Source organism: Montipora capricornis, chromosome 14 (assembly GCF_036669925.1).
Source record: "Montipora capricornis isolate CH-2021 chromosome 14, ASM3666992v2, whole genome shotgun sequence".
NCBI lineage: Eukaryota > Metazoa > Cnidaria > Anthozoa > Scleractinia > Acroporidae > Montipora > Montipora capricornis.
This window is the reverse complement of record NC_090896.1, coordinates 14,031,996-14,056,995: the sequence shown is the minus strand read 5'-3', so window position 1 is coordinate 14,056,995 and position 25,000 is coordinate 14,031,996. Positions and strand designations below refer to the sequence as shown.

The following is a 25,000-nucleotide window of genomic DNA, read 5'->3' as shown; positions in this document are numbered from 1 at the left end:
TGAACACTGAGCGTAAAAACATCCTCGTCACTTTCACTATCATCGCTAAGTTTGTGTAGACCAGAGCGTCAAGTGGGTTTTCGATCAGCCGGTCGGATCCCAGTGGCATTTTGTTGTCTAGGTTTGCTCATGCAGTACTTCGCAAAGTGAACCACAATTGTGGCATTCACTTCCTTGGACCGGGCATTTAGACATTCTTCCTTTGTGTGGGTATTTTCCTCCACAGTTTCGGCATGTTAAGTTTGATTTTTGCGGCTTTCCTTCACTTTCTTTCTTGTTATTAGGCCTCTTGCGTCCTTGAGTGGGGTTTGAGACAGCGTTGGGCCTCCTGTGGTTTTGTCGCGTTTGAGTTGAAATGGCGCTTTGTGCCTGTTGCGATTCGGCGCTTGTTTACTGCCTTGCTCAACTTTTCTAGGCCGATAATCGTAGTTTCCTAGCGTCCTGCCGTAATCCAGAAGATCATTTAGGCTCACAGTGGGTTCGTTCAGACCTTTGCGTCTAAGCTTGGTCGATGTACAATGCCAGATGATTTGTGCTTTAATTTCACGATCAACGTCTGCGAATTCGCACGTCTGGGCGAGATTCTTTAGACGCGTATGGGAAGCTAGTATCGTTTTGTCATCTTCTTGCCTCGCTTCCCTAAACTGGTATTTTTCGGAAACAATGTTTTTGTTGTCCTCAAAATGAAGAGTCAAGGTGTCGATAGCTTTGGTTAGTGTGTTTTCATCTTCTGCGGCCTCTGTGTTTGGCAAGGTGTCAAATATTTTGTTCGTGTCCTCACCTACATAGTGTAGAAGTAGTGCTCTTTGTTTTGCAGCATCTGCGATATTCATTGCAACCATGAGTTTCTTGAATCTGGTGATGTATTTCTTCCAGCGAGGACCTTTCTCTCCTGGTTCATTGCTGATGTCGAACGGGGGGAACTGAGGTAATGCTTCTGCCATTGTGTGCTTGTCTTTTTAACTTAATATAAATATTTAGCCAAGCCTAAAAGCGGAGCTCCCGGCTTCTTTATTCTTACTGGCCGTAGGATTAGTGAATTAAAAGGCTTTGGAACTGTCCGCCTTTTGGTTTTCCCGGATATTGCTTAATTATGCAATTTTCTTCACTCCCTAACTAGTGAATTCCACAGTTAATTTCACCTGAAAAACCGACTGATCGCATGAATCACAAAGGGATGAGTGTGATATCGGTTTTTCCAGCGAAATCTACTGTCGAATTCACCAGTTGGGCAATTACTTTTTCTTGAATCGCAAGAGTTTTAAAAGAAAACAAGCAAATCCTGAGCAAGCGAACGGAAAAGGAAAGAAAGCCAGCGAATAGGAATCACGCTAAAATTAGAAATCACAGACGTACTGTAGCTCGTGATGTGACAGATCGTACTTTATTTATTCCACTTTACCTCTGAAAACGAGATCATTACATTTTGATATATTTCATTGAAACACGCCAGCCTGGCTTAGAACAAGAATCGGCTAGAAAGGAAAACTTCAAACAAGATCTTCAACAAATAACCTGGACGTGCTCTAAACAAACTTCTGAAAACACAAGCTGGTGATATTTCTCCTTATACTTTTACGAGAACTCATAGCGATTACATGTTTAGAACATACGTGCAAAATGTTCTTGTCACTGTCGAGGCACATCGAAAAACAGTTAGGCAAGCGGAATAAAAAAACTTCTTGTTCGCTCGCATTTTAAATCCAAACAAACCAGCAAAAGATCGATTATTTCTGTCCAAAAAGAGTACAGATGATTGCCATTTAATTTCAGTTAACAATAAAAATTCGAATTTCATTCCTGAACAAAGGAAAAAACGACTAAACCACTTTTTAGAAATATGCATCCACTTGAAATAACTCATCCGTAGAAATAACACACGGTTTAGTGTCCAAGAAAAGAATTTATGGAGTAACTTCCACCAAAAAAAAAAAAAAAACTTCTTCCACCAACTTTAAGCTATTACTGGTGTACCGTTTTGTCTGTTCTTCTGGCATAGGCCGTCCAAGCATCTTGCAGCTTCAAAATTAAAATCTTAAGACCTACCAAAAACTGCAATTCAGAGCAAAAAGCAGCCCGCTTTAAGTTTATATCGCTCCAATGCTTGACTTGAATAACTAGGCAGCCACCAGTGTGTCCTGGCCACAGCTATATTATGTTAAACCTGGACTGAAACCAGCGAAAAATGCGAGAAATATTTTTTCCAAACCGTACCTGAACACGAAAAGCATCGACTGTCAGGAGCTTTTGTTGACGTAGAATGGCTGTGTAGCCGCGTCGAGCCACAGAAAGAGCGCGAAAAATTAAGCTTCGTTCAGGTGTGTGTGTGTGTCTGACCTTGAGCCTGCGATGTCCAATATTAAAGATGTATGCTGTAAAGTAGCTACAGTGTTAAATGGCGTCTTGCGTCCTCGATGATCTCTAAACTAGAGCCTGTGATATGGTTACGTGTACTGGTCACATTGGCATACATGAAGGAGCGGGCGGACGGACGTACGTACGGACGGTCGTTCATGACGTCATGGCTATAAAACCAAATTTTCTCACATCGATGGGTTACCATATTTTCTTAACTGTGGTGCTCCGCGCTCGCGCGCGATTCCTGTCATATACTGTTTTAGTCTCAAAGTCGTGCAATTAGTACTACATGTATGACTTCGTCACAGATCATTACAGCTAACGTCAAGGAAAGGAACATTGGTGGTAGGGTAGACACTGTTGAGATAATCGATGACATTTCTTAGGTTCTCGGGACTTTCAGTCCAGATCATAAAAATGCCATTGATGCATCTCAACCAAGTATGGGGTTGAAATGGGGCATTCCTTAAAGCATTTTTTTTCCCGAAATTCCCAAGGAAAAGGTTAGCAAGAGAGGGGGCCATTTCAGAGCCCACAGCTGTGAGTAGTATAGGGGGGATGACCAGACGAATTTTGTTCATGTATGCAAATAGATTCAGGTGAAAAATTCTACCCAAACCGGTTTTTGGATTAGGGTTTATAATGAGATGCATACCACGTAGGTGTACGAGGGTATATTCAAGATGGCGGCAGAGGTTTAAATGAACTGCAGGTGATATATTTGGTTTGAAATTGTATTACAATTTTTCTTTTATTTGGAGTGTTATGGTGGTACGGTTCCGCCCAACCCGGGCGCCCAACCAGCCGGGTAGTATCGCGCTTATATAGGGAAAGAATAATGGAGTAGCTAAGAACCAATGAGAAGGCACTGACGTCACAGTCAAACAAGTTGAAACAAGTTTAAGGGTTGGTTAGAAAAACCAGTTTTGAAGATGATGAGTAGTCAAAAGTCTTCAATAGCAAAAACCTGTCAAACCCGTTTGCTTTTCTTCCTTATCGCACACCCTGAAAATAGACACACACACCGAAAATGAATATGAGACAATATTTCATATCAACACAATTTATTTTATTGAATAAACATAAGAAATAATTACAATCAAGTTTCAAAGCAAACGATGCTCCTGAATGTTACATAGAATCAGTCACTTTATCTATTCTTGCAAATTGTCTCATGAGCTTGGGTCGTTGCATCATATTCATCTTTGTTTTTTCTCTTGGTTTGTAAACTGGAGGTCCCCTTGCAGAATACGTATCCACAGACATTTCGTCAGCCCATTGAAAGTATCTACATGTGTCCTTCCTTCTACATGTAAAGTAGGGTCTGAACGGATTCTTTACTGATCGTGACACCCTTAACGTAGGCGTCTCCATATGCTTGCACAGTAGCCGCTTACCACCCTCAAATACTTTGTACTCAGGGATCACACGGTCACACACGCATTGTTGATAGCCATGGATACTCTCTTCCGGGCAGAAGAAGGGACACTCTTTCCAATTTAAGCAGCGAATATAAGGTATACCAGAGGCGGGCTTGATCACTTCAAGGTCTTGAAGACAGAGACCACATTTTTAGTAACTCATCTTGAAAGTCATGTGTGATGAGCACAGTCACAGTCACTTTATAAGATTTTTGAAAACCAGCTTATCACCGGTCAAACTCGTTAACACCATTAATTAGTAATCAAGTCTAGCCAGTACCAACAGGTTTTGCAAAACTGGTCAAGCTGCAGAAGAAGTTTCTCAATGTGTTTCTTTTTCTCATGTTGTGGCGTGTTATCGACCCAATCTTCCTCGTACGGCGCCATTGCATCCAACACGTCCAATAAATCGTGCCATAACCAATAGACATTCTCGCGATATTTATCCAAATCTGTTTTATTTAAACATGATATCGCTTTTTGATTATCATGTACTAATAATGGTTCCTGCTTAAAAATGTCCTTATACACCAAGAAGGCAAAAGTGATCCAGTAGGCTTCTTTTACTCTTTCTTCTTCAAGCTGTCCACAACACGAGCTGATCTTATTTTCATTCATATTGGATGCCATGATCTTCACACAAAACTAACAACGACAGCAACCCATATCCTTCTGTTACATATTGTCTTTCTTTAGGTGAACAGGTTTTTTTTCTGGTTCAGTACGGTTCCCATTGCCTATTGCTTCTCAATCTTGCTACCATAGGTGTTCTTGGTTTCCTTGTTATTCTCCTTTTATGAGTCGGTTTAGACAAAGGAGTTTCCAAAAGAAATGCTGGCACCTCTGGTAAAACCGGTTGATTGACTTTTGCAACAGGAATTTTAGATTGACTCGCAGGTGTTGATTGTAGTTTTTCCGGAACAGGTATAGTTTCTGAGGGAGGCGTTTGTTTTCCCGATGACGCAGATCTGATAACGGGACGGGGAATTTTAGATTTGCTCAATCCAGTTGCAGCCGTAGATTTTGGTGTAGCTTAAAGTTTTCTCGACAGTACCTTTTTAGTCTTTTCTAAAGGCGTCGTAGGACTTGCCTCAGTTGGAGCTGGTGACACTGTTGCTGTCACAGTAGGTTTCACAGTAGCCTCGCTCTTCATTTGTCTCGATAGACCTTGATATCGATGCAAAAGTTGACCTAACAAACTAATTTTTTGGTCTTCTGGTAATGAAGAATCCATGATCTGTTTCATGTCTTGATCTAAACGAGTAAGTGTTGCGAGTTGTGGCGGGGATGTTAATCGGTGATCTGTTTCAAGACTCTGCAATAATGTTCCGGAACCAGCATCATCTTTTGTACATGTTTGATTTGAAAACCTTTCCAAGTAGATCAACAGCAAGGGGTGCAATGAGTCTGGCAAGAGCTGGTAAAAACCTTCCTTTTTGATTAAGCACCTGTTTTTTCTGTTTGAGACTTGGTTTCTTTCGGGTGAGATAGAGGAGCTTGTCTTTGTGTGGTTTCAAACATTCAAATGATGACTTTGGGACGAGGATGTTCCCTTTAAGCAGATTGAGTGCAATTTCACTGATAGACTCAATTTGTCCTCGGTTTGCCGTTGTCATCATGTCACGATGCTGTTTACCACTACTTTTAAAACAGGAGCATAAAAACGGTAAATGCGATTTGAGCTTTGACAGTCGTGTGCTTCTTTTTTTAACTCTGTTAGATGCCGTCTTGGTGTCAGAACGCAACACCATCTTGCCTCCGCGTTGACGCTTTCTTCTCGATTCTACAGGAGCTCGATGTGTCGAATACGCTGGCATGTTGTCAACTAAAAGACACAGGAAGTGGTTTGTCTGTTTTATGGGTTTTCTTGTTCACGTACACCACCGGGAAACGTTGCTCTGTCGGTAATATTTTTGTTCTTACCCTTTGTATATTCGCTGTGCGTGGATGTAGATCTAGCATTAAGTAACCAAACGGTTGTGACGTAGTATCCTGAAAGCTCTCCCATACAAAAGGTACATGTCCCGCAAACGCTTGCTGAGCTAGGGTTCATAATCCTAACGTATCGCGAGGGTTGTTAAAAGCAATGATATAATGAGCATTCAGAGAAATACTGCGTGAAAATTTTCCTGGCGGGAAGAGGTTCTGAGTCAAGTAGATGCAAGTCACGTCGCAGTGATGAGAGACTTTTGTAAAGAGATCCAAAATGCGCTCATCATCTCTGCAATCGAGCATTAGGTCATCTAACACGAGGACGCCAGGACGCCATGTTGGTGGAAATAAACTTGGGATATCCTCAGGGATGCCTTCTTCAAATTGCACATGACCCCCCATGTCCTTGAAGCATTCTTGCCACTGTCCATAGCAGTAGACTATTTTCCTAATAGAGTTAACTGAATAGAGTGTAATGTGAAGTGCTGATTTCAATCCCACATGAACCATCCGAGCGCTAGCCCTACTGATGGAAATGGGCCCACACAAGGACAGAGAAAAACTCTTACCAGGGTGGGAACTGAACCCACGACCTTCGGGCCAGATCTCCGCCGCTCTACCGACCGAGCCACAAGGCCAGACGGGAGCAGGCCGCGGGAACCGAAGATGCCAAAGTCATGGCAATGAACATGTACAAGCACAAGGAAAGGTTACGTTTATACAAACGCTGGCCGCGTAGCACTTATATTCTTAAACGAGTTAACTGAATAGAGTGTAATGTGAAGTGCTGATTTCAATCCCACATGAACCATGTGAGCGTTAGCCCTACAGATGGAAATGGGCCCACACAAGGACAGAGAAAAACTCTCCCACCCTGGTCAGAGTTTTTCTCTGTCCTTGTGTGGGCCCATTTCCATCTGTAGGGCTAACGCTCACATGGTTCATGTGGGATTGAAATCAGCACTTCACATTACACTCTATTCAGTTAACTCGTTTAATATATAAGTGCTACACGGCCAACGTTTGCATAAACGTAACCTTTCCTTGTATTTTCCTAATAGGTCTTTCAAAGAGCACATTTGCATTCCGTAACAGCTGTCTAGTAAACGTTTTTCTGCATTGACTTGGTCCTGCCATCATGATGCTGCTCGGACATTTAAATTGGGCCATGTTATCTCCAAGATGGTTAGGATTACTATGATTGCAGCTTATGGTGTTCACTAATATATAAAAGCACACACACACACACACACTGTTTTCTTTGTTTGTTTTAAAAGTACTTTATTAACCTCTTACGACAACGCTTATAGGTTTCACAAGATTGATTACTATCACACTGAATCATTGTCGAATGCGTAACTTGTTTTAAAGTTGACACATGCTTGTGTAGAAATTTAGCTACTTGTGCATCGTTCCATTGCGGATCCTTCATTCAAAAATTTGCTAGAATAGTGTTCAAGTCCATGTTTCGTGCTCGATGAAGTAGATAAAATAAACAATAATCGCCACACACGTCAGAAGTCATCCCTTGAAGCGGTACGTCGTTCTACAAGGTCGCATTTCTTAAAATGTAATCTTCCATCTCATACACTTCAGGAGGAAATCCGTAACTGTCAAAAAATTCACTGTTTCCGGGTGAAGTAAAATACATCGCCACCCAGTGGGTTCCCGGTAGATGGTGAGGCTCTGTATTTGATATGAGCCCAGTAGGGTAAGTCTTGACAAACTGAATGTTTTTAACCTGCGTTGACTGACAGGTGAGGAGTCGAAAGTAACGTTCTGGATCCTTGACTAGCTCCACTTGAGGCATGTTATCACGCTGTCCAAATTTTCCCCCTTTGAAAGAAGAGAAAAATAACCATAGTTTAGTTTATTGAAACCAGGAAAAGTCATGTTTAAACTAAAGGACATGATACTTACAAAATGAATTCAACATCAACTTGGCCAGTGAGCGTAATCCAGGGTTCTTCTTAATCTTTCCATACTCCAACTTTATGCCTTCTTTCTGTTAATACTCTGTGATATACTGTTGTTTTGAGCTACTGTCTCACACCAGGAAGGCCAACCGCTCGCTTTTTGTTTGATTTTAAGAAATGTATCAATGTACCCAGTGAAAAGTTTAGACGATTTCTGAGGGAAATGCCATACCTCTATCATTCGAACCATACGGTATCCCAACTCCAACGCCTTATCAATCTCAATGGGACACCAGGTTCCAGAAAGAATGCGCTCTTCTTCCTTACGTTCACAAGGACTTTGTTGCAGGGTTTCAGCACATGTTCTACAAAGAGGAAACATCAGTTTTCCATTGGCACGGTAGGGTAACACAGGATGAAACAAGGTAGGTGGAAGGATGTCACATTTGATCAGCCCAAAGAATTCACGTGGTGAACGATTGATTAAAGCTTCACTTGTTAAAATTTCAGGATGCTGGATCCGAATTTCGCAGTACTTGTTTGTCCATGGGTATAAGGATGTAAAGTCAACGTAATGGATCTTCTCGTTCACGTGCTTGTAAAGGCAGACAGCATTGGTACGGCCTCCAAAGAATGCGTGACGAGGCTCTAAGGGTGTGTCAAACTTGAGGCTTTCAATAAAGGACTTCATCTCTAGGTTCGTGGTCAATTCTTGTTTAAATTCGCATTCCCATTTCGCTTCTACCTGGAATCCAAGCTTCTTGAAACGTTCAATTTTGCAAATGGTACCCTCAAGAAGGTCTTCCACACGCGTGTTGTTCACGGGATTCACTGTGTCGGGTAGATAACACTTGTCACAGCCATGCCACAGGCACCCCATGAATTCATAGATGGTTTTTTTGGCGGGATCATAACCGTCAACATAGTTGTTATCTATGTGTTGTTCACCCCCATTTAGAGCGTGCAGAATTCGGTCACCTTTTTGATGATGAATCCAGGACAGCCATTGGAGGGCCATGACAGAGTATTTTCGGGCTGGTTGATAATCTTGAACAGGAATAAGAACGATTGTGTTTTCTTCAAGGAATTCTTGTCGGAACACTCGGTTACAGGCACTTGCTATGGTAACGCAGTGTTTGAATGGATCGAGGTTGCAGACTTCTTTCATCAACTGTTTAAACTGTAAGCAACATCGCCTCAGAATGTCCACATCGCTACGACAATATTCTTCTATTTCTGTTTCAAAATCAAAGACGTACTCTGCATTCGTTAATTCTTGATGCCACCTCAGGAATTCTTCTCGCTCTTTTGTGCTCATGCCAGCGGGATTGTAATTTTCAATAGGAGGAAGACGGCCAACATATTGTTGATTTTCTTTACGATTAAAGAAGTCTGGAAAATAGCCTTTCTTAAGTTCAGTCAGGCCAAAGGTTTTCGGTAATGCTTTGAGCGGCATGGGGAGAAAATTGAGGGAATCCCGGAACTTGATTTCAGCTTCTTTTAGTTCCATGGACATGATTTTCGCACCATTCAGGATAAGACTCGGAAGGATACACTCTTTATAAAAATATTCACAAAGTAGAAAGCCATCGTAACCTCTCAGATTATGAGCAATGACGATAGCGCCCTGGTGGGTGCCATCAAATAACCAGGTACCGAATTGATCAACGCAATTATCACCTTCAAATATCATCTCAAACCCTGTGTCATCATGTACTATAAGAAGGTTGACAATGTGTCGATCTTCATCTTGACGTGATTCTATGTCGAAAAATAAATACTCTTGTCCCCCCTCTTCGTCCGTGTCTTCTTCTTCAACTTCATGACTAATCATCTCCTCAGAAATCCGTCTTCGTTTTCTCTTTCCATTTTTCTTTTGTTCGGTTTTGACTGCGCTTCACCCAAACCTTCTTCTTGATTGAGGATCGGTTTCATATAACATCGGTGCTTATTTGGGTCAATATATTCTTCACAATCCCAACACATTTTTTCCCCACACATGTGATCTTCTGGCTTCCTTTTTTGGTGCGACATGACTTTGTTGCATTGTTTGCATTTATAAAATTTTTGACACACCGACTGCCCTTCTCTGTTGGGCCGACAGTGATTGGCATAGCATTCATTTCCAGCGAACATTCTGTGACAGGTACCGCATTCTCGCCAGGGTGCTTTCTGTGTAATTCCCAGACACCCCTCTGTAAAACAACATTTGCATACCTTACTGCAACGATGTTTATCTTTCATATTGTATCCTCTCTTGCATTCCAAACACCAATAGCTCTTCCCCAGAAAGCTGGACACAGAAGTGATCACGTCAAAGTGTTTGTTGTGGTGATACAGATAGATTTATTTTTCTCGCCTGGGGCCTTCATAGACAATGGCGTTGAAATGTTTGGCAGACTGGACGATGATTTGGTAGTCATCAACAACTGCTTGGAATTTGGCGACTTCAAGAAGTCCACACCAGCCTTTTGATGCAGCTTCTGAGCGAGTAACCGTTGCTGATTACACCCTTGTCGAATTGAATTCCATTCAGGATCTTTCTCTTGTCGTGCAATTTCCGTTACTATGGCGCGAGCGAGACATAGAGAATCTTTATTATTTATGCGAAGGACAGATTGCTTGCTGTCTAGGAACTCGGACAAATTAAAACCATAATGCTTCCTCTTACGTGAGGCTGTACCACCTTGAGGCATACCGACATGAACTAGGTGAACTTGCATCCCGTTTTGAAGGCTGACCTGTTCGTTGGATTGCAAGACTCGTTGCACTTCACCCATAATCCTCTCTGCCTTCAGTTTATGGCGAGGCATAAAGGGAAGAAAAATAGGGTAGTCGAGAGATCGGCTTTGAAGAACAAACGTACAAAATCATTATCAGGCATACCTGACGTCATTTCATGTACTTGGGAATCAAAAAATGTTGACAAGCTGTTCCAGTAACAGTTGTTCTTTGGATTGCGGGTTCAAGGAAAGCAGATAGTCTGTGGCGGTGGTATTAAATTTGCGAACGTTTCTTGAGGCCTCTTGACGGAGAGTATAATGCTTGTCAGAGCTCCATAATCTCTGTCCATCCCCAACCTGCTCCTCAGCAAGCAAACGCTCTGCGTCTTCCTACTACACACAAAATAGTTAAACTGTATGAGAACTCACAAAAGCAATAAATTCAAGATGATTGACCACTGGTAAATCAAAAATGGTGTGTACTTATTAACTTAGAAGGGTACGTGTAATATACCAATCATCGGGTTTGCTTGCAGAAAAATAGAGAAGATACGTTATGACATGATAATAAACTGGTTTACTTGAAAAAAAATAGAGCAATAACGTTATTACATATTAACAAGAGGAAACTAGAACAGATAATACCTTTATCAATGTAAGGGAAATGCACTTACTTCGTTTTCCAACAAATAATCGTAGGAATCGAAAGCGGCTTTCATCTCCTCCTCACACTGTTCCAAAGATTCTAACAGTTCTTCATCCGTTAATTCATTGTCTATTGATATGAAGTTATGTTCTGTTACTTCTTCAGACTGTGGCAGATTTTCAAAAAGATCAGGATGAAGGGATTCCAGTTCTGACAAGGCCAAAAATATTCGGGTGTCATAGGATCATTGGAAATTACTTGTGAATGGTCTAAGATCTCGGTATCAGGAGAGTGTGTTAATTTCTGTACAAGTTCATTCAGCCAATGATTGGAGCTCTCAGCTCGTGCAATCAACCTTTCTTTCATTTTCTGGATGTTTTCTTCTTCCTTAAACTGACTGTTTAGAAATCGGTCGTGAAATGGTACCATGTGATGTTGCTCAACAATAGGCATTAGAACCATCAATTGTTCCCGCCATCTTTTCACGATTTCATTTTTATTCACGGAGGTAATGGCTTGCTCGGCCAAGGCATTCACATGCTCTGTAGTAATTGGATTATCAACTATGTGAACCAGCCTTTGCCACGCTTCCTCCTCGTAAGTAGCCCAGAATACTAGGATGTCATCACGCATGTGTAGCCGACTGATCTTTCTTTTATTTATATGGTGTTCATGCAAGGCTTTCTTCTGCTCACGTTGAAGTAGCTCGAACTCAGAAGTGCGTGCAACAACTTCATCCTCTTTAGCAAACGGACATGTTTCCACATTGTCAATGCAATGTTTAGTCCCTTTGCTCGTGTTAAACACAGCTTGTGAAACTTTATTGTTGAATCGTACTTGCTTTGACATCTTCTCTACAGTCTGAGGTTTCGTTGTAATACACACACACACAGCATGATTCTCTCCTTTTATGAACAACTTGTGGACCTCTCAGAAAACGTTAGGATCGAAACCCACCAGGTGTTTGGAGAGGTAAGAAATAGGTTTTTTAACAGGAACTGCCGTAGTATTTTGAGTGCCCTGAGTTGCATGTTCATTTTTTTTTTGTTATTCAGATGCATGAGGACGCTAATCCTGTCCAGTGAAAAATGCACTATGTGAAATATGTTTTTTAACGGGAATCGCTGTAGTATTTTGAGTTCCCTGAGTTGTGTGTTCATTTTTCTTTTTTTTTTATTCAGATGGATGAGGACGCTAATCCTGTCCAGTGGAAAATGCGCTATGTGCAGGAAAGCGTTTCAACAGCTGCACGCGGAAGCACAAGCGGCTGACACAGAATTTATGGCCTGCATTGCAACGGTAAGATTTAGAAGTCGATTTCTTCATTCAATATACAAAGAAATTGGTCTCTTTTGTTATCCTTAATTGTTCTTTCACTAAATTCGGCTTTCTCTTTGCTCTCTCACTTACAGCTTTGTGAGGAGAATCATCCTGAGAGGGAATACGATGAAAATTGTATAGTCTGTATTTATTTTAATAAAGGGTTAAACCCTATTCAACAACACGACTTTGCCTTTGCAATTCAGTGTATATTTGCATGCCGAAACGTGGATAAAAATGGAAACAGTGATAATCATGAAGAATGTGATCACTGTCAAAGGTTAATTGAAAAACTCTTTGACAATTATCTCTATGTGGAGAGTTTTTCAAGCAACTTTTGCTTCTTCATGTTTCATTCTTTTCGCTGAATTGAAAAGGCATTATAGTGTGTTTTTGAATAGGGTTTAATTAATTTATACATAGGCTTTGTTCGCATTGTTTGTAAATACTTTTAAAATTTGTTTGTAAATACGAAGATAAAAATATAATGCTTTTTTTATGCTTGAAAGTGAAAGTGTCATTGGTGTTCCATCTTGTATGTGAGAAATAGTCATTCTTCCACTCGCTAACAAATAGTTGATGAATCTTTGCCCATAGCCAGTGTTCATTTTGTAGCGATGACTTCAAAATACCGCGAAGTTGACGGTAAAATTTCTTCTCGTTCGTAAAATACAATGTTGGAACCATGAACTCTCCAATTGTCACTTCCATTCCATCTTCATCACTTGTTATTTCAACTTTGCGACAGCGTCCTTTATTCATCTTTTCCCAAAGTTCATTAAGTAAGGTTACGATTTTGTTGTCCAAATGTAGTCCTTCAAAGCGGTTTGTTAATGCGTCCATCTCCAAAGCAAAAATCTGCTGTTCGATCATTCGGTCCATCTCTGAATTGCCTTTATACACGACCGTCTCTAAATTTATACACGTGTCCATTTCAGGGTGTGCCATAAGGAAGAAAAGCAAACCGGCTTGACAGGTTTTTGCTATTGAAGACTTTTGAATACTGATCATCTTCAAAACTGGTTTTTCTAACCAACCCTTAAACTTGCTTCAACTTGTTTGACTGTGACGTCAGTGCCTTCTCATTGGTTCTTAGCTACTCCATTATTCTTTCCCTATATAAGCGCAATACTACCCGGCTGGCTGGGCGGAACCGTACCACCATAACACTCCAAATAAAAGAAAAATTATAATACGATTCAAACCAAATATATCACCTGCAGTTCATTTAAACCTCTGCTGCCATCTTGAATATACTCTCGTACACCTACATGCATCATGCAGGTATGCATCTCATTATAAACCCTAATCAAAAAACCGGTTTGGGTAGAATTTTTCACCTGAATCTATTTGCATACATGAATAAAATTTGTCTAGTCATCCCCCCTATACTACTGCTGTGCCGTTAACATCACATCAATGTCTCAGTAACTAGTGACGAAAGCATAGATACAGACCTATATACGAAACCTACAGACAAACACCAACATTTCCTTTATTCTTCCTGTCATCCTCTACACACAAAAAAGCCATTCCTTTCAACCTAGCACTCCACCTACGAAAAATGTGTTCCACCGACGAAATGTTCAAGATTTGCACTACTGAACTAACAACATACCTTCTGAGGCTTAACTGCAGAATACCCGGCCACTTCGAAACACTTGTAGAAATAGAAGATACGCGGCTACGCAAATGCGTTGATGATGGGTTGAGATAAAAGTTCAATCTATGTCAATTGATTCTGATGTACAATTGTGACCATAGGAACATTTTATCCAGGAATATTTGACTCAAATTCGTCGCTCCTGAGAAGGTAGTAGCCAAAATGCGGGGCCGGGTGCCTTTTTCCCCCCATTTTATTTGTTTCAATCTTTGTCGTTATTCTCCAGTACTGTTGTTTTCGAATGACTGGCATCTGTCCTTCATTTATGGTGGAAATTAGTCAAAAACATTAAGGAACTTACGGAAGCTATGAAAGTTCTTAAGGGACAAGTTTCTTAGTTTTCTTTTTTCGAAATCGGAATTTGTTTTTTTGTGTGGTTTAAGATACTTTCCGAAAATGCTGAAATTTGAGTTAATGAAATATGCGCCAACTGCCAGAAACACTGGGGGCTACTCGCTGAGCTCCACACTTTAAAATAGCATTGTAATGTTTACTTCTTGAGAAAAAAAAACAGAATCGCAGTTCCACGATGATGTTCACGCAGTCACGCAATGTTCTCATTTGCTTGTTGTTCGTGTTGATGTCATGTTGTTGCCTGTCGTTACTACAAACGGTTTGCAGTAAAGCCAGAGTCGCACGGGAACTTGCCAGTCAATTCTATTTGGACGTCAAGGGATCGAATCTAACATCACAATAAAACACAAAAAACCATTTGGAAACAATTTTGCAAAAGCAAGGTAATGAGAACGTCGTGTGATGACTATCGTGGACTGTGGCTATGTTCTGTTTCGTTTTAATTGTATTGCCAGGCCCGTAACCAGGATTTTATGTGGGGGGGGGGGGGGGGGGGCTAACAAGGCCAAAGTGGACCAAAGTACCGAAATGTATTTTTTATTGTCCGATCCGTTTATTTAGGAAAGTAGCAATACATGAGAAATTGTGGCGGCAAAGTACACGGTAGGAACTGAATATTTTACCACAATTGCTGCTAATCTCACAATCTGATTGGCTAATTTGCCATTGTCAATAAGAGTCCATACCACACTGCTCGCGTCCATGTGTCGCGCAATGCCTTTTTCAGTTCGCGCTCGCACAACGAATACACTTCATTACTCTTTTCCCCAAACTTTTTTTCTTGTTTCTGTATGTTGAGCGAGTTTGCAAAAGTCATTGAGAGGAAAGTCTGACGTGTGCAAGGAGGATACTTCCGATTACATCTAAATCCGGATTTTTGAGATTGGCTAGTTCTAAAACAAAGAGTGGAGAACGAGGAATCTCTAAAATAGGGAATCTCTAAAAGGGGGATTTTTTAAAATAGGGAATCTCTAAAATGGGAATCTCTAAAAGGGGGAATCTCTAAAAGGGGGAATTACTAAAAGGAGGAATTTGTAACATCTTTCCAACTCCGAAGAATGTGTCACAGTCATCACACTGCGATCGCAAGTCTCGCATACAGTATATTTATTTAATATATGTATTCATAAAACAACGCAGCAGTGAAGGATGTGAACAAGACTTAGACCTTAGCGATCGGCTCGCTTGGCGTTCGTTCTCCATTGCTAGCCGTATAGCGAAAGAGGAGGCTCTGCAGTGGACAAAGTGTTCACAAGCCAACATCAGTGGCAATTTCTCTTCAACTTGAAAGAAAGTCAGTTTCAACAAAACAACATAGTTTTTAGATCACTGAAGTATGTAGCATCCCTGTACATTTCAAGGGATTCGTATTAGTTGGCCTTCACGAGCTAAATTAACAATTTATAATTATATGCAATGAACACCGCCCCCTATTTTGCTGTGTTAAACATACACGATTTTTACCCCCACCATCCGCAGGCATTTTATGAGGTAAGGCAAACAAATAATTTAATTGGCTGTCTGCAAATAGAAATAGTGGGAAAACATGATGGTATTTACTTTTCTCGGACACATACAAAAAAAGCTATTCACGCAGCAGTAGTGTGCAACTAAATTAAATAGTAATGAGAATATGTAAAGTCCAAAGCACCCCCGTGTTATATTGTTGGCTTTTCGAGTCATTTCCTTAATACTTTTAATTCTGTAGCTCACCATTCACTCGCACAAAAACACATAAAGGAGAAATCTGAGCAGTGGATGACGAAAAGAATGAAAGATCAATTAAAGAAATACTAACTTCTCCCAAAGATGTTCGAGATGGCAGGAAAACCAGAAAAATTACATTTTCGCGACAAGCAATGTTTTGTCTTTTCTAAGCCGAGTTGTTAAGTGAACATGGCTGAGTTTCCCTTGGCTTTTGCCAGTAAAACGATAATCAGCATGCAACTTTTTGAATGCTGAACGTTGCTCTCGAGAGTGTTGCGGATATTCTCCTTGTTTGTTACAGTTACAAGGTTCTGCAATTTTTCGTGTTGTGCAAAAATATAGGGTTTTTCAAAATTAGAAATTATTACAGTGAGTTATTAAATTCCGCTCACTGCTGATATCCCACAGTGCAACCAAATGCCGCAAATAAGATTATTCTTTCGCTTCTTCTTTTGCTCGACTGTAATGGTGAATTATCAAGGGTGCTTAGAAGGACTCGCTTCTCTAATCCTCTCACATTGTATGTTTTTGCAAAATGTAACGAGCAAGGCTTTCTGACTTTAAAGCCATTAACTTGTCTTCCAGCTTCTGTTCCAGCTTTACAACTTTCATATTGTATGTTTCCTTCATATGTATGTTTCGTCCGCACCTTTATGATAAAAGGAGTGCCTCGTTGATATTTTCATAGCCGGAATGTCGGTGCGACTCGTACCAGCGGTTCAACATTTGCACTCTTAAAATGGATGCTTGTCATTAACATCAACCGATCAGATCTCTCTTAATTTTTCCGGTCTCGGAGATTCCCTTTCTTTAGAGATTCCCCCTTTTAGTAATTCCCCATTTTAGAGATTCCCTTTTTAGAGATTCCCCCTTTTAGAGATTCCCATTTTAGTCATTCCCCCTTTGAGCGATTTCCCCTTTTCGAGATTCCTCCTTCTCGAGATTCCCTTTTTAGAGATTCCTCATTTTAGTAATTCCCCGTTCCCCAATTCCCCACCTCCCCATTCCCTCTTTTAGAACTAGCCGAAGCTAAATAGCCATCAATGAAGCAGTTGTTTTAGCAAATATGGTTGGATTGAAATACCATAAGACAAATATAAATATTCCCATCAGGAAGGAAACCAGAGTTGTTTTGGCCAAAGAAAAGAATTTTGTAATGATATCGTTGAAAATTTAACAAAATGGAATAAATTTGTATTCCAAGAAAAACAAAGTGTTCAGTTGAACAAAGAATCGAACAACGGATATCTGAAATTTTTTACTGCCAATAACAACATGCTCTATTGTCATATAACTAACGACCTGGTCAGACAACATAATAAGAAAGAGGTATTTAAATGGCTCTCACTGAAGGTAGAGAGAAAAATAATGAAATTTTTCTTTCTCACTATTGATAAAAAAATTTGTTTATGTGCGCAACATTTATCTGGTGACGTGATGTATAAAATACTGTAACATATAAACCAGTGTTGCCATTGGCGACAAAGTTAGCATTTCAAATTACAAAGATAAAGGTGTTTGATAAAGTCTGTCACAAAGACTGCTGAGAGTTCAGTTACAGTGGAAGAAGCAATAAAGGGAACTTTGTAAAGAGAAAGAGTAGTCTTGTTTAAGTTTGATGACGAAGATGTTTTGTACAAATGGCATTCAAAGAAAGAGCGCCCCTTCAACCTCAGAATGAGTCAAACTAAAAATGGATTACAAACTATGAGTACTGGTAATAATAAACATGCAGGAGTTGTCACTTGGTTTATTTCACTCAAATCAGAATATTACTTTGTACGATACAAGTAAATATTTTTTTCAAAGAGAGTTGAGATATATTTCTCGGTCCATGTACTTGACAGAGTCAGGCTACAACTAATTCTATTTTCTTGTGGGAATAGAGTTGCATGACGTCGTTTGGGAAACACTAGCTTTGCCATTTGAGATTTAGATTCCTTGCAATGAAACCATAGATATCTGAGTATTCCTCAATCTAAAGAAAGAAAAGTCACTTGTGTCATATTTATTTTCTCAGAAAAATAATTAAAACAACCCTTAACATTTCACTTACAATCTTTGACGTGGGTTTGCCAAATCCATGACCAGCTTTTGTGTCAACTCTGATAAGCAATGGATTTTTCTAAAATGGAAAAAAGATGACTCACTTGAATTTCGGCAAACAATTAATCCAAATAAACAACTCAGCGGCTTCCTGAGCATTAGTATTGGGAAGTTGAGCAAATATCATCAGAGAAGATAGCATTTATTCATTCCTCACTTAATTACCATCCTCCCTCATTGGAGATTTTTTTAGCAAATGACAAGCTGCTTACTCTTTATTTCCTCATTGCCAAAAATAACCTGACTATAGTTGCAACACAATTAATTTCAACCTAATTTGAATACAAAAGCATGCAAACATTTAACTATTCCTTCATTTGAATTGGGGGTTTCGATCATTTTGAAAAAAAAGGAAGCGTATATTTCAAGATCTTCAACAGTAAACATGTGCATGCATTACAGACCTAACCTGGCATGCTGACATACAAAGAATAAATCCGTACAACAATGACATCAGGCGTTACGGGTTAAGCACAAAAATAGTAAACAATGGTAGTCGATGTGTGTAAAATATAGAAATCACGGGAGTAGATGATGAGTGTGCGCCTAGGGGAAGTAGTGATAACGTAGAGAAAAAATAGGTCCCTCGGGGGACATGTGCTTACCGGTAACAACTGTTACACCATTAACAACGTTTTGTAATGGGTGTTGACAATGAATGCTTGGAATGCACGAACAGCATTGTAATTAAGTTTTTCAGATAAACACTGCATGTGGCTACTGTAACAGTTACAAAAACTGAGTGAATTTGGAATGAAGAATGGATGCATTTATAGGAAAAATGAAGAAAAAACGAAATAATGAGTCGTGATGGAATCCAGCAGTAGTTCCTTTCTTTGGATTTGTCATTTATTTTTTCACTCAAGAAGAGCACTGGTAATTCTCAAGGTTTAATACTTTTATCAAATAATTCTGTTTCGTGGGCAATGTACAAAGAGAGAGACAAATTATGAGCATGTCACTTGTTAGCATCAGGCAGCTTCATTTGCGTGAGCGACGTTAATGCTTACCTCCCGATTTTCCCGCGAAAATTTTTTGGCTTGGATGAAAATCACAATATTTTCCCCGGAAAATTATTTAAAGGTAATTTTGTGACCTTTCCGATGTTAGCTGGTCTTGGTTTTAAGTAGCTACCAAAATAAGATTATCAAATTTCAAATTAAGTTCTTTTACCATCTCAGCAACTTTTAGTCTACAAAAAAATTTCGTCTAAGTTTACTTCTACCCGTCAGGAATTTATATTTTAAATTTCTGCAAAATTTCGGCATTAATTAAACATCTCGATCTCGACATGCCAAAAATATGCATATCCCATCTATTGGCACATGTCAAAGTATAAAGTTGTTTACAGGACGAAAAATAACCTTGCCTAAAAACCCTTTTTAATGTCGTCTTGCTGCAACTAACTACCAAAATAAGTTTGCTTACGCAACTCGGCAGCTTTCAATATGCCAGACTGAGAAGTTTATCTCTACCTATCAGAAATTCATATTTTCAATTTCAGCAAAACAAAACAAATGGTCAATTGATTATGATTTTTTGGCATAAGACATCTCGATATGACATAAATATGCACATCGCGTCGTCAAGTGTCAGAGAGCAAGTTGCCTTTGATGACAACTGATGAGATTTTTACAAATGTTTCGAAAATCGAGAATATTAGACATCTTACTGAAATATCAACATGAATGCTCATTGGAGAGGTTTTATGGGAATTTTGACTCCAAAGGCCGTTTTTCCGCTCAAATCCTACCGGCTTCCCCAACAGGTTTGCCAATCAAATTGTCATGCTATTGTCGAAATCTTGCCGTAAATTCTCTGAATTTTCTCTTTTCATAAGGAAATTAAGAAAGAAGTAAGCGGCAATCAGAATAACTGTAAAATGGACATCAAGTGTTAAAATTGAATAAAGACCACATTAGTTCAGTGATTCATGCCCGCAATCTTATACTCACTCAGACAACCCCGATGACATTCTGCTTTTCGGGCTAGCCCGTAAGCACAAAAAAAAAAAAAAAAAACTCCGATACCAATTTCATTTGTTGGAACACTCATCTGCGTTTTCTCTCTCCTTCAATGTTGATTTTCACTTATGTTAGCAGTTGCCCCAAAGATTCTCATACAACATTGAATAGGGGGGAGGGGAAAACGGGATAAGCTGCCATCTTGTACCACGGTGATTCTAGACCCTTCGTTAAATGTTCCAACTAAAGGTGACGGGTATTGCCCGTGTAGCTCCAAACTCATGTGATCTATACATTTTTGTCTGTACGTGTTTAAACTGAATAACCTGTATGCCCAAACGGATTGACATGGTTATAAAGAGCAACATTTTAACCCACGGATCACTCATACCGGAGCTAAACTTGCAAAATTAAGGGACAAACTTCACCTTCTGGTTATTAATTCACCCATTCTCCACATACTGCAGCCCCCCTCGCCCCTTATCAATGTTGCTTGCAATACAGAATAATGCTAAAAACTTGAACAGTCAACATTGAAAGGGAAGAGGGAGGGAGGGGGGAAGGGAATGCTTGGAATTTTAAATTAGGCTGCAATTGAAAGCTAGAAAAGACGTTTTCTAATGAGAGTATCTCTGAGTTGGTTTTCATAACATTGCCATAAGGTCTTTTTGTATATTGGTAAGACGTAATCTGAAACCATTTCAGTGCTTTCTGTGATCGAGTTAGGTTGGTTCAACACACCTAATTTGGTAGATTAAATGGTGTGATTCCCACCCTAGAAACATATTGAAACCAATGTCAAATAATATACATCAACAACGAAAAACCGTAGAGGAGACTACCAGAAAGTCTTAGTTATAAAGACAAAGACTGTTTCAGATTTTCTTTCATGAATGTTTTAGTACTGTGTACAAGTCAGAGGCCACAACTTCCAAAGACCTGAAACATGATAAAGTGAACCCAGAGCTTCTTAAGAAAGGTTCTAATACTCAGGCTAAAGTAAAAGATATCCAAGCCAAGCTGAGCATCCACAAAGCAGCAGGTGTGATGGTATTCCTGCACGTATGGGCAAAGTTCCCTTGATCTGCAAGAAGAGAACTAACATAACGCCACTCTTTTATAGGGAACATCAAGCAGAAGGTTGAAAACGTCTTATATAATTCTCTGCTGTCGATCTGGACTGGAAAACGGACTGGATCTGGAAAACGACTGGAGGAATTATCCACAAGGCCATTTATCCTCATTGGTTAATTGAGCACAGTCCTGTAATTGCAAAAACTGCAACCTTGCATTACAGGACCCCTCTGTATTCACCATCCTCCTAGGAGAGGCCTGGGTTTACGAGGACCATGTACACAATGGTCATCTTGGAAACACGGTAGTAATCGGTCAAGACCATCAACTCCTCCGTTTTCCACAAATGTAATGGGGATATGCCTGACCTCTCTTCTGCATATGGTGGACCAAACTACTTTAGGTAAGTTAGTCACTTTGTTGTTTATTTGTACAATGTTCTTAAAATATTTACAGACTTTCTATCCTATGGCTCTCTGCAGGTACCTAGTGCGGCTGGATATTCATTTTTGACAAATAAGCTCTTCCTAGAGCAAAGGAACTGCTTACAAAGGGTGGCATTGTAGTAGCAGGGTCTCTGATACCTGGTGCTCTCAGTGCAGTGGACAAGGTGATGGAGGAAACATTCATGAAGACGGCAGCTAATGGAGTATTTTATGACTACTTTGGTGTTTAGATTGATGCTACCATGGTAACTTTAAAGTGCCCCTAGTCCCAAAATGTTTTTTTCGCTAAAATGAATCTTTGCACCTGTTCGAAACACATTGCGGCAATTTTTTCCTTTTTCTAACCAATTCTGCCATTTTATAGGCTTCGAAAGTTGCGAAAATCCAAGCATCTTTTGTTCATGACCGAGTTCGAAGGGGAGTGGGTCTGTTCCTGATGTGACGTCACAATCTACTTTGCATGCATGTTTACAAAGAGTTAATGCAATGTAAATCAGTTTGTGACGTCACATCAGGAATAGACCCACTCCCCTTCTGACTTGGTCGTGAACAAAAGCTGCTTGGATTTTCGCAACTTTCGAAGCCTATAAAATGGCAGAATTTGTTAGGAAAAGGAAAAATTTGCCGCAATGCGTTTCGAACAGGTGCAATAATAATAATAATAATTACAAAATTTATATAGCGCTAAATTTAAATAAATATCCTAAAGCGCTTTACAATAGTATAGATAAAAATGCCCTATAGATAATAAGCCGAAATCAATTAACATAAAAAAGTAAAATAAATAAGTGGAAGTGAAATAATAATAATAATAATAATAAAAATATTAATAAAAATCTTGCACCAATCTAATTAAAAAATATATAAAAATTCTCAATTGATCATTATGTCCATAAAATTAATCAAGTCCATATGCTAATTTAAAGAGAAATGTTTTCAGACCATTCTTAAAAGTCACTAAACTTTGACATTGTCTGAGGGCCAGCGGTAACTCATTCCAAAGCTTGGGGGCAGAAGCAGCAAACGAACGGTCTCCAAATGTCTTGCAAGTCGTGCGAGGGACATTTAGTAGCATCTTATCTTGACTCAAAGATTCATTTTAGCGAAAAAAACATTTTGCGGTTAGGGGCACTTTAACAAAATAGTGTTCTTTTATTATTTCCCTCCATTGTGTGATGCAATTAATAAAATGACCCTTCAAAAACCTAGGACAGATAACTGGTGTTTTGTTGTTAGTACAACCGATGATTGTTGCTGTGTTTATATCACAGGTGGATTTGCACATATAATGCTGTACGTATAGCCCAGTTGAAATATGATCTAGGAATTGAAAACCTGTCTTTGCTGTGATAGCTGCTCTTGCTTTGATATTCAAAATAAATGCCTTTAGGAAATTTAGCAACTATGAAATTAAAACAAAAGTCAGAAAAAACAATTATTTCTTAACATGTTGTATTGATGTGTTCTTTCAATAGGATAGTTTCGAATTGTGTACGAACAATGACAGAAAGAACAAAGTGGAGCGTCAGGAAAATAATTTGAATTTTTCTTTGTTTTCCAAAAAAATACCAAGCTGTTTCTGCAGACCTCAACTCTGTTCTTTTGTGGTTTCTTAGGATAAAGCCGATTGGCCTCCCTGGTCAGGACAGTGCTGATAGAAAAATATTAAGATAAACTTTTATTTTTGCAAAAAGACAAAAGGGAAAAAAAGCAACATAACCACATCCAAAGTAATCTTAATTTAAGGATTTCTCCCTTTTCTTGCCTTGGGTGGCCTGTAGTAGAAATCAGCCATCTTGAGGGCAAATATTTCAATAATATTTATATGCGTGTTTATCAAGTTGTTTGGTCTTTTCAATCTTGTAGAAGTGAAATCAGCCTTGTTCCAATTACTTAATTTTCCCCTAAATATAATATACCGACAGATAGACTAAACTTAGGGTTGCTAATGGTCGCTTGTTGTAAATACGGTTTCTAACAGTTCAGACAAAGTGACATACCTGTTTGTCATAATTTTCAAAAACATGTTGCAACTGGGCAATGTACTTGAAGGAATGGAGTGGGACAACACGATCATCATGGTCAGCAGTCAGTAGCAGTAAAGATGGATACTGTGCTCCATTTTCAGGAATCTTGATGTTGTGAAGAGGTGAATATCTGATAACATCAAATGATATATTTATTGATCAGTCAACAAACGTGCCAAGTACGTGATACCACACATGTATTACTGAACAGACGCACAGCAAAATGGAATCTATTTGTTTTATATAACAAAGAATAAACTTTATTCGCATAAAAGCTGATGGTGACGTCAATCGTGCGTCTGTCCTCTAATAGACCATAGGCAAGAACCAATCAAAATGCGAGAAGAACTTGGGTTATTATATAAAATTATATAATACTCAAGTACTTGGTTATTATATATGACATTTCCAGAAGGAATCAAGGGCCTTATCCAAGTTCACAATGTAACTTAAACACTTAATTACTAACAGTCACGTGTTTTTGGAAAGCATGTACACTTTAAGTCAACGCATTTGAAACCTAAAGGAAATGGGTGATCATAGCAGAGGAGTGAGTTTGTTATAACATGAATGGACGAAGCTCTGGCAAGTCTGTGAAGTACGCTAATTTTCCCTAACAACAGAAAAAAGCCAGTCTGCGAACTAGTTATCCCTAAAGTTATGATTCCAGTTGTCCAGTCGATGTCAGAAGAGTGCCTTTCTAAAACAGAATCACATCAAAATGAAGCTTTCTTGACTGAAATCAAGACTTAATAGGACACGACAGGGTGACAAAATAATTGTGTTGAAATGTTTCCATTTCATTTGGCTGGGATTTACATCATTTTTATTGCAGTGGCAATAAACTATTTGCTCCTTCTAAAAAATGTTTTTGGGTGAGAAATCGCATCCTGTTCTCTAATTTTGGTAGGAGATGAAGTGGGCCTCTTCTCTTCTCTTAATGTTCGCAAGAGCAGAAGCAACATCAATCTTCAGTGTATTAGCGAGTGCTTGCCAAGAATTTTTCTTTACTCTTTGGTCTTTATATTCATGACAGGAAGTGTCACATATAGCCTGGTACGCTCTTATTTCGTCCATGAACATACAGTTTCTGGCTACATCCTCACGTGTGACTTCATCCGCCATTTTGAAAGTAAGGAATTGTGGGAAAAATCGAGTTGTTACGTCATACATTGCGCCCGCAGTTGATTTTCATCGCTGACGACTGCTCAGCTAAACCAATTCGCAGGCAAGCTGGCGGTCAATGTCTGGGACAGACTATGATTCGGCAATAAATGTTCACTTTTTCCCCAGGTATGTCCGCGGCATGAGAGGACCAGGCTTAATAGATATCGTGGGCGTGC

At 39.4% G+C, this 25,000-nt stretch overlaps 2 protein-coding genes across 2 annotated transcripts in view; both read right to left on the bottom strand.

Annotated features, from left to right (window-relative positions):
- LOC138032119 (beta-parvin-like) overlaps positions 1-25,000 on the bottom strand; it is a 212,006-nt gene that overhangs the window by 143,734 nt on the left and 43,272 nt on the right. The gene's annotated exons all lie outside the window — the stretch shown is intronic.
- LOC138032125 (prolyl endopeptidase-like) overlaps positions 17,775-25,000 on the bottom strand; it is a 29,393-nt gene continuing 22,167 nt past the window's right edge. The window contains exons 3-5 of the mRNA XM_068879721.1: positions 23,631-23,787; positions 18,097-18,165; positions 17,775-18,018 (exon numbers count right to left, since the gene is read on the bottom strand). Of these exons, the coding sequence (XP_068735822.1) occupies positions 17,953-18,018; positions 18,097-18,165; positions 23,631-23,787 (292 nt within the window). The 3' untranslated portion in view covers positions 17,775-17,952. The remainder of the gene's footprint in view (positions 18,019-18,096; positions 18,166-23,630; positions 23,788-25,000) is intronic.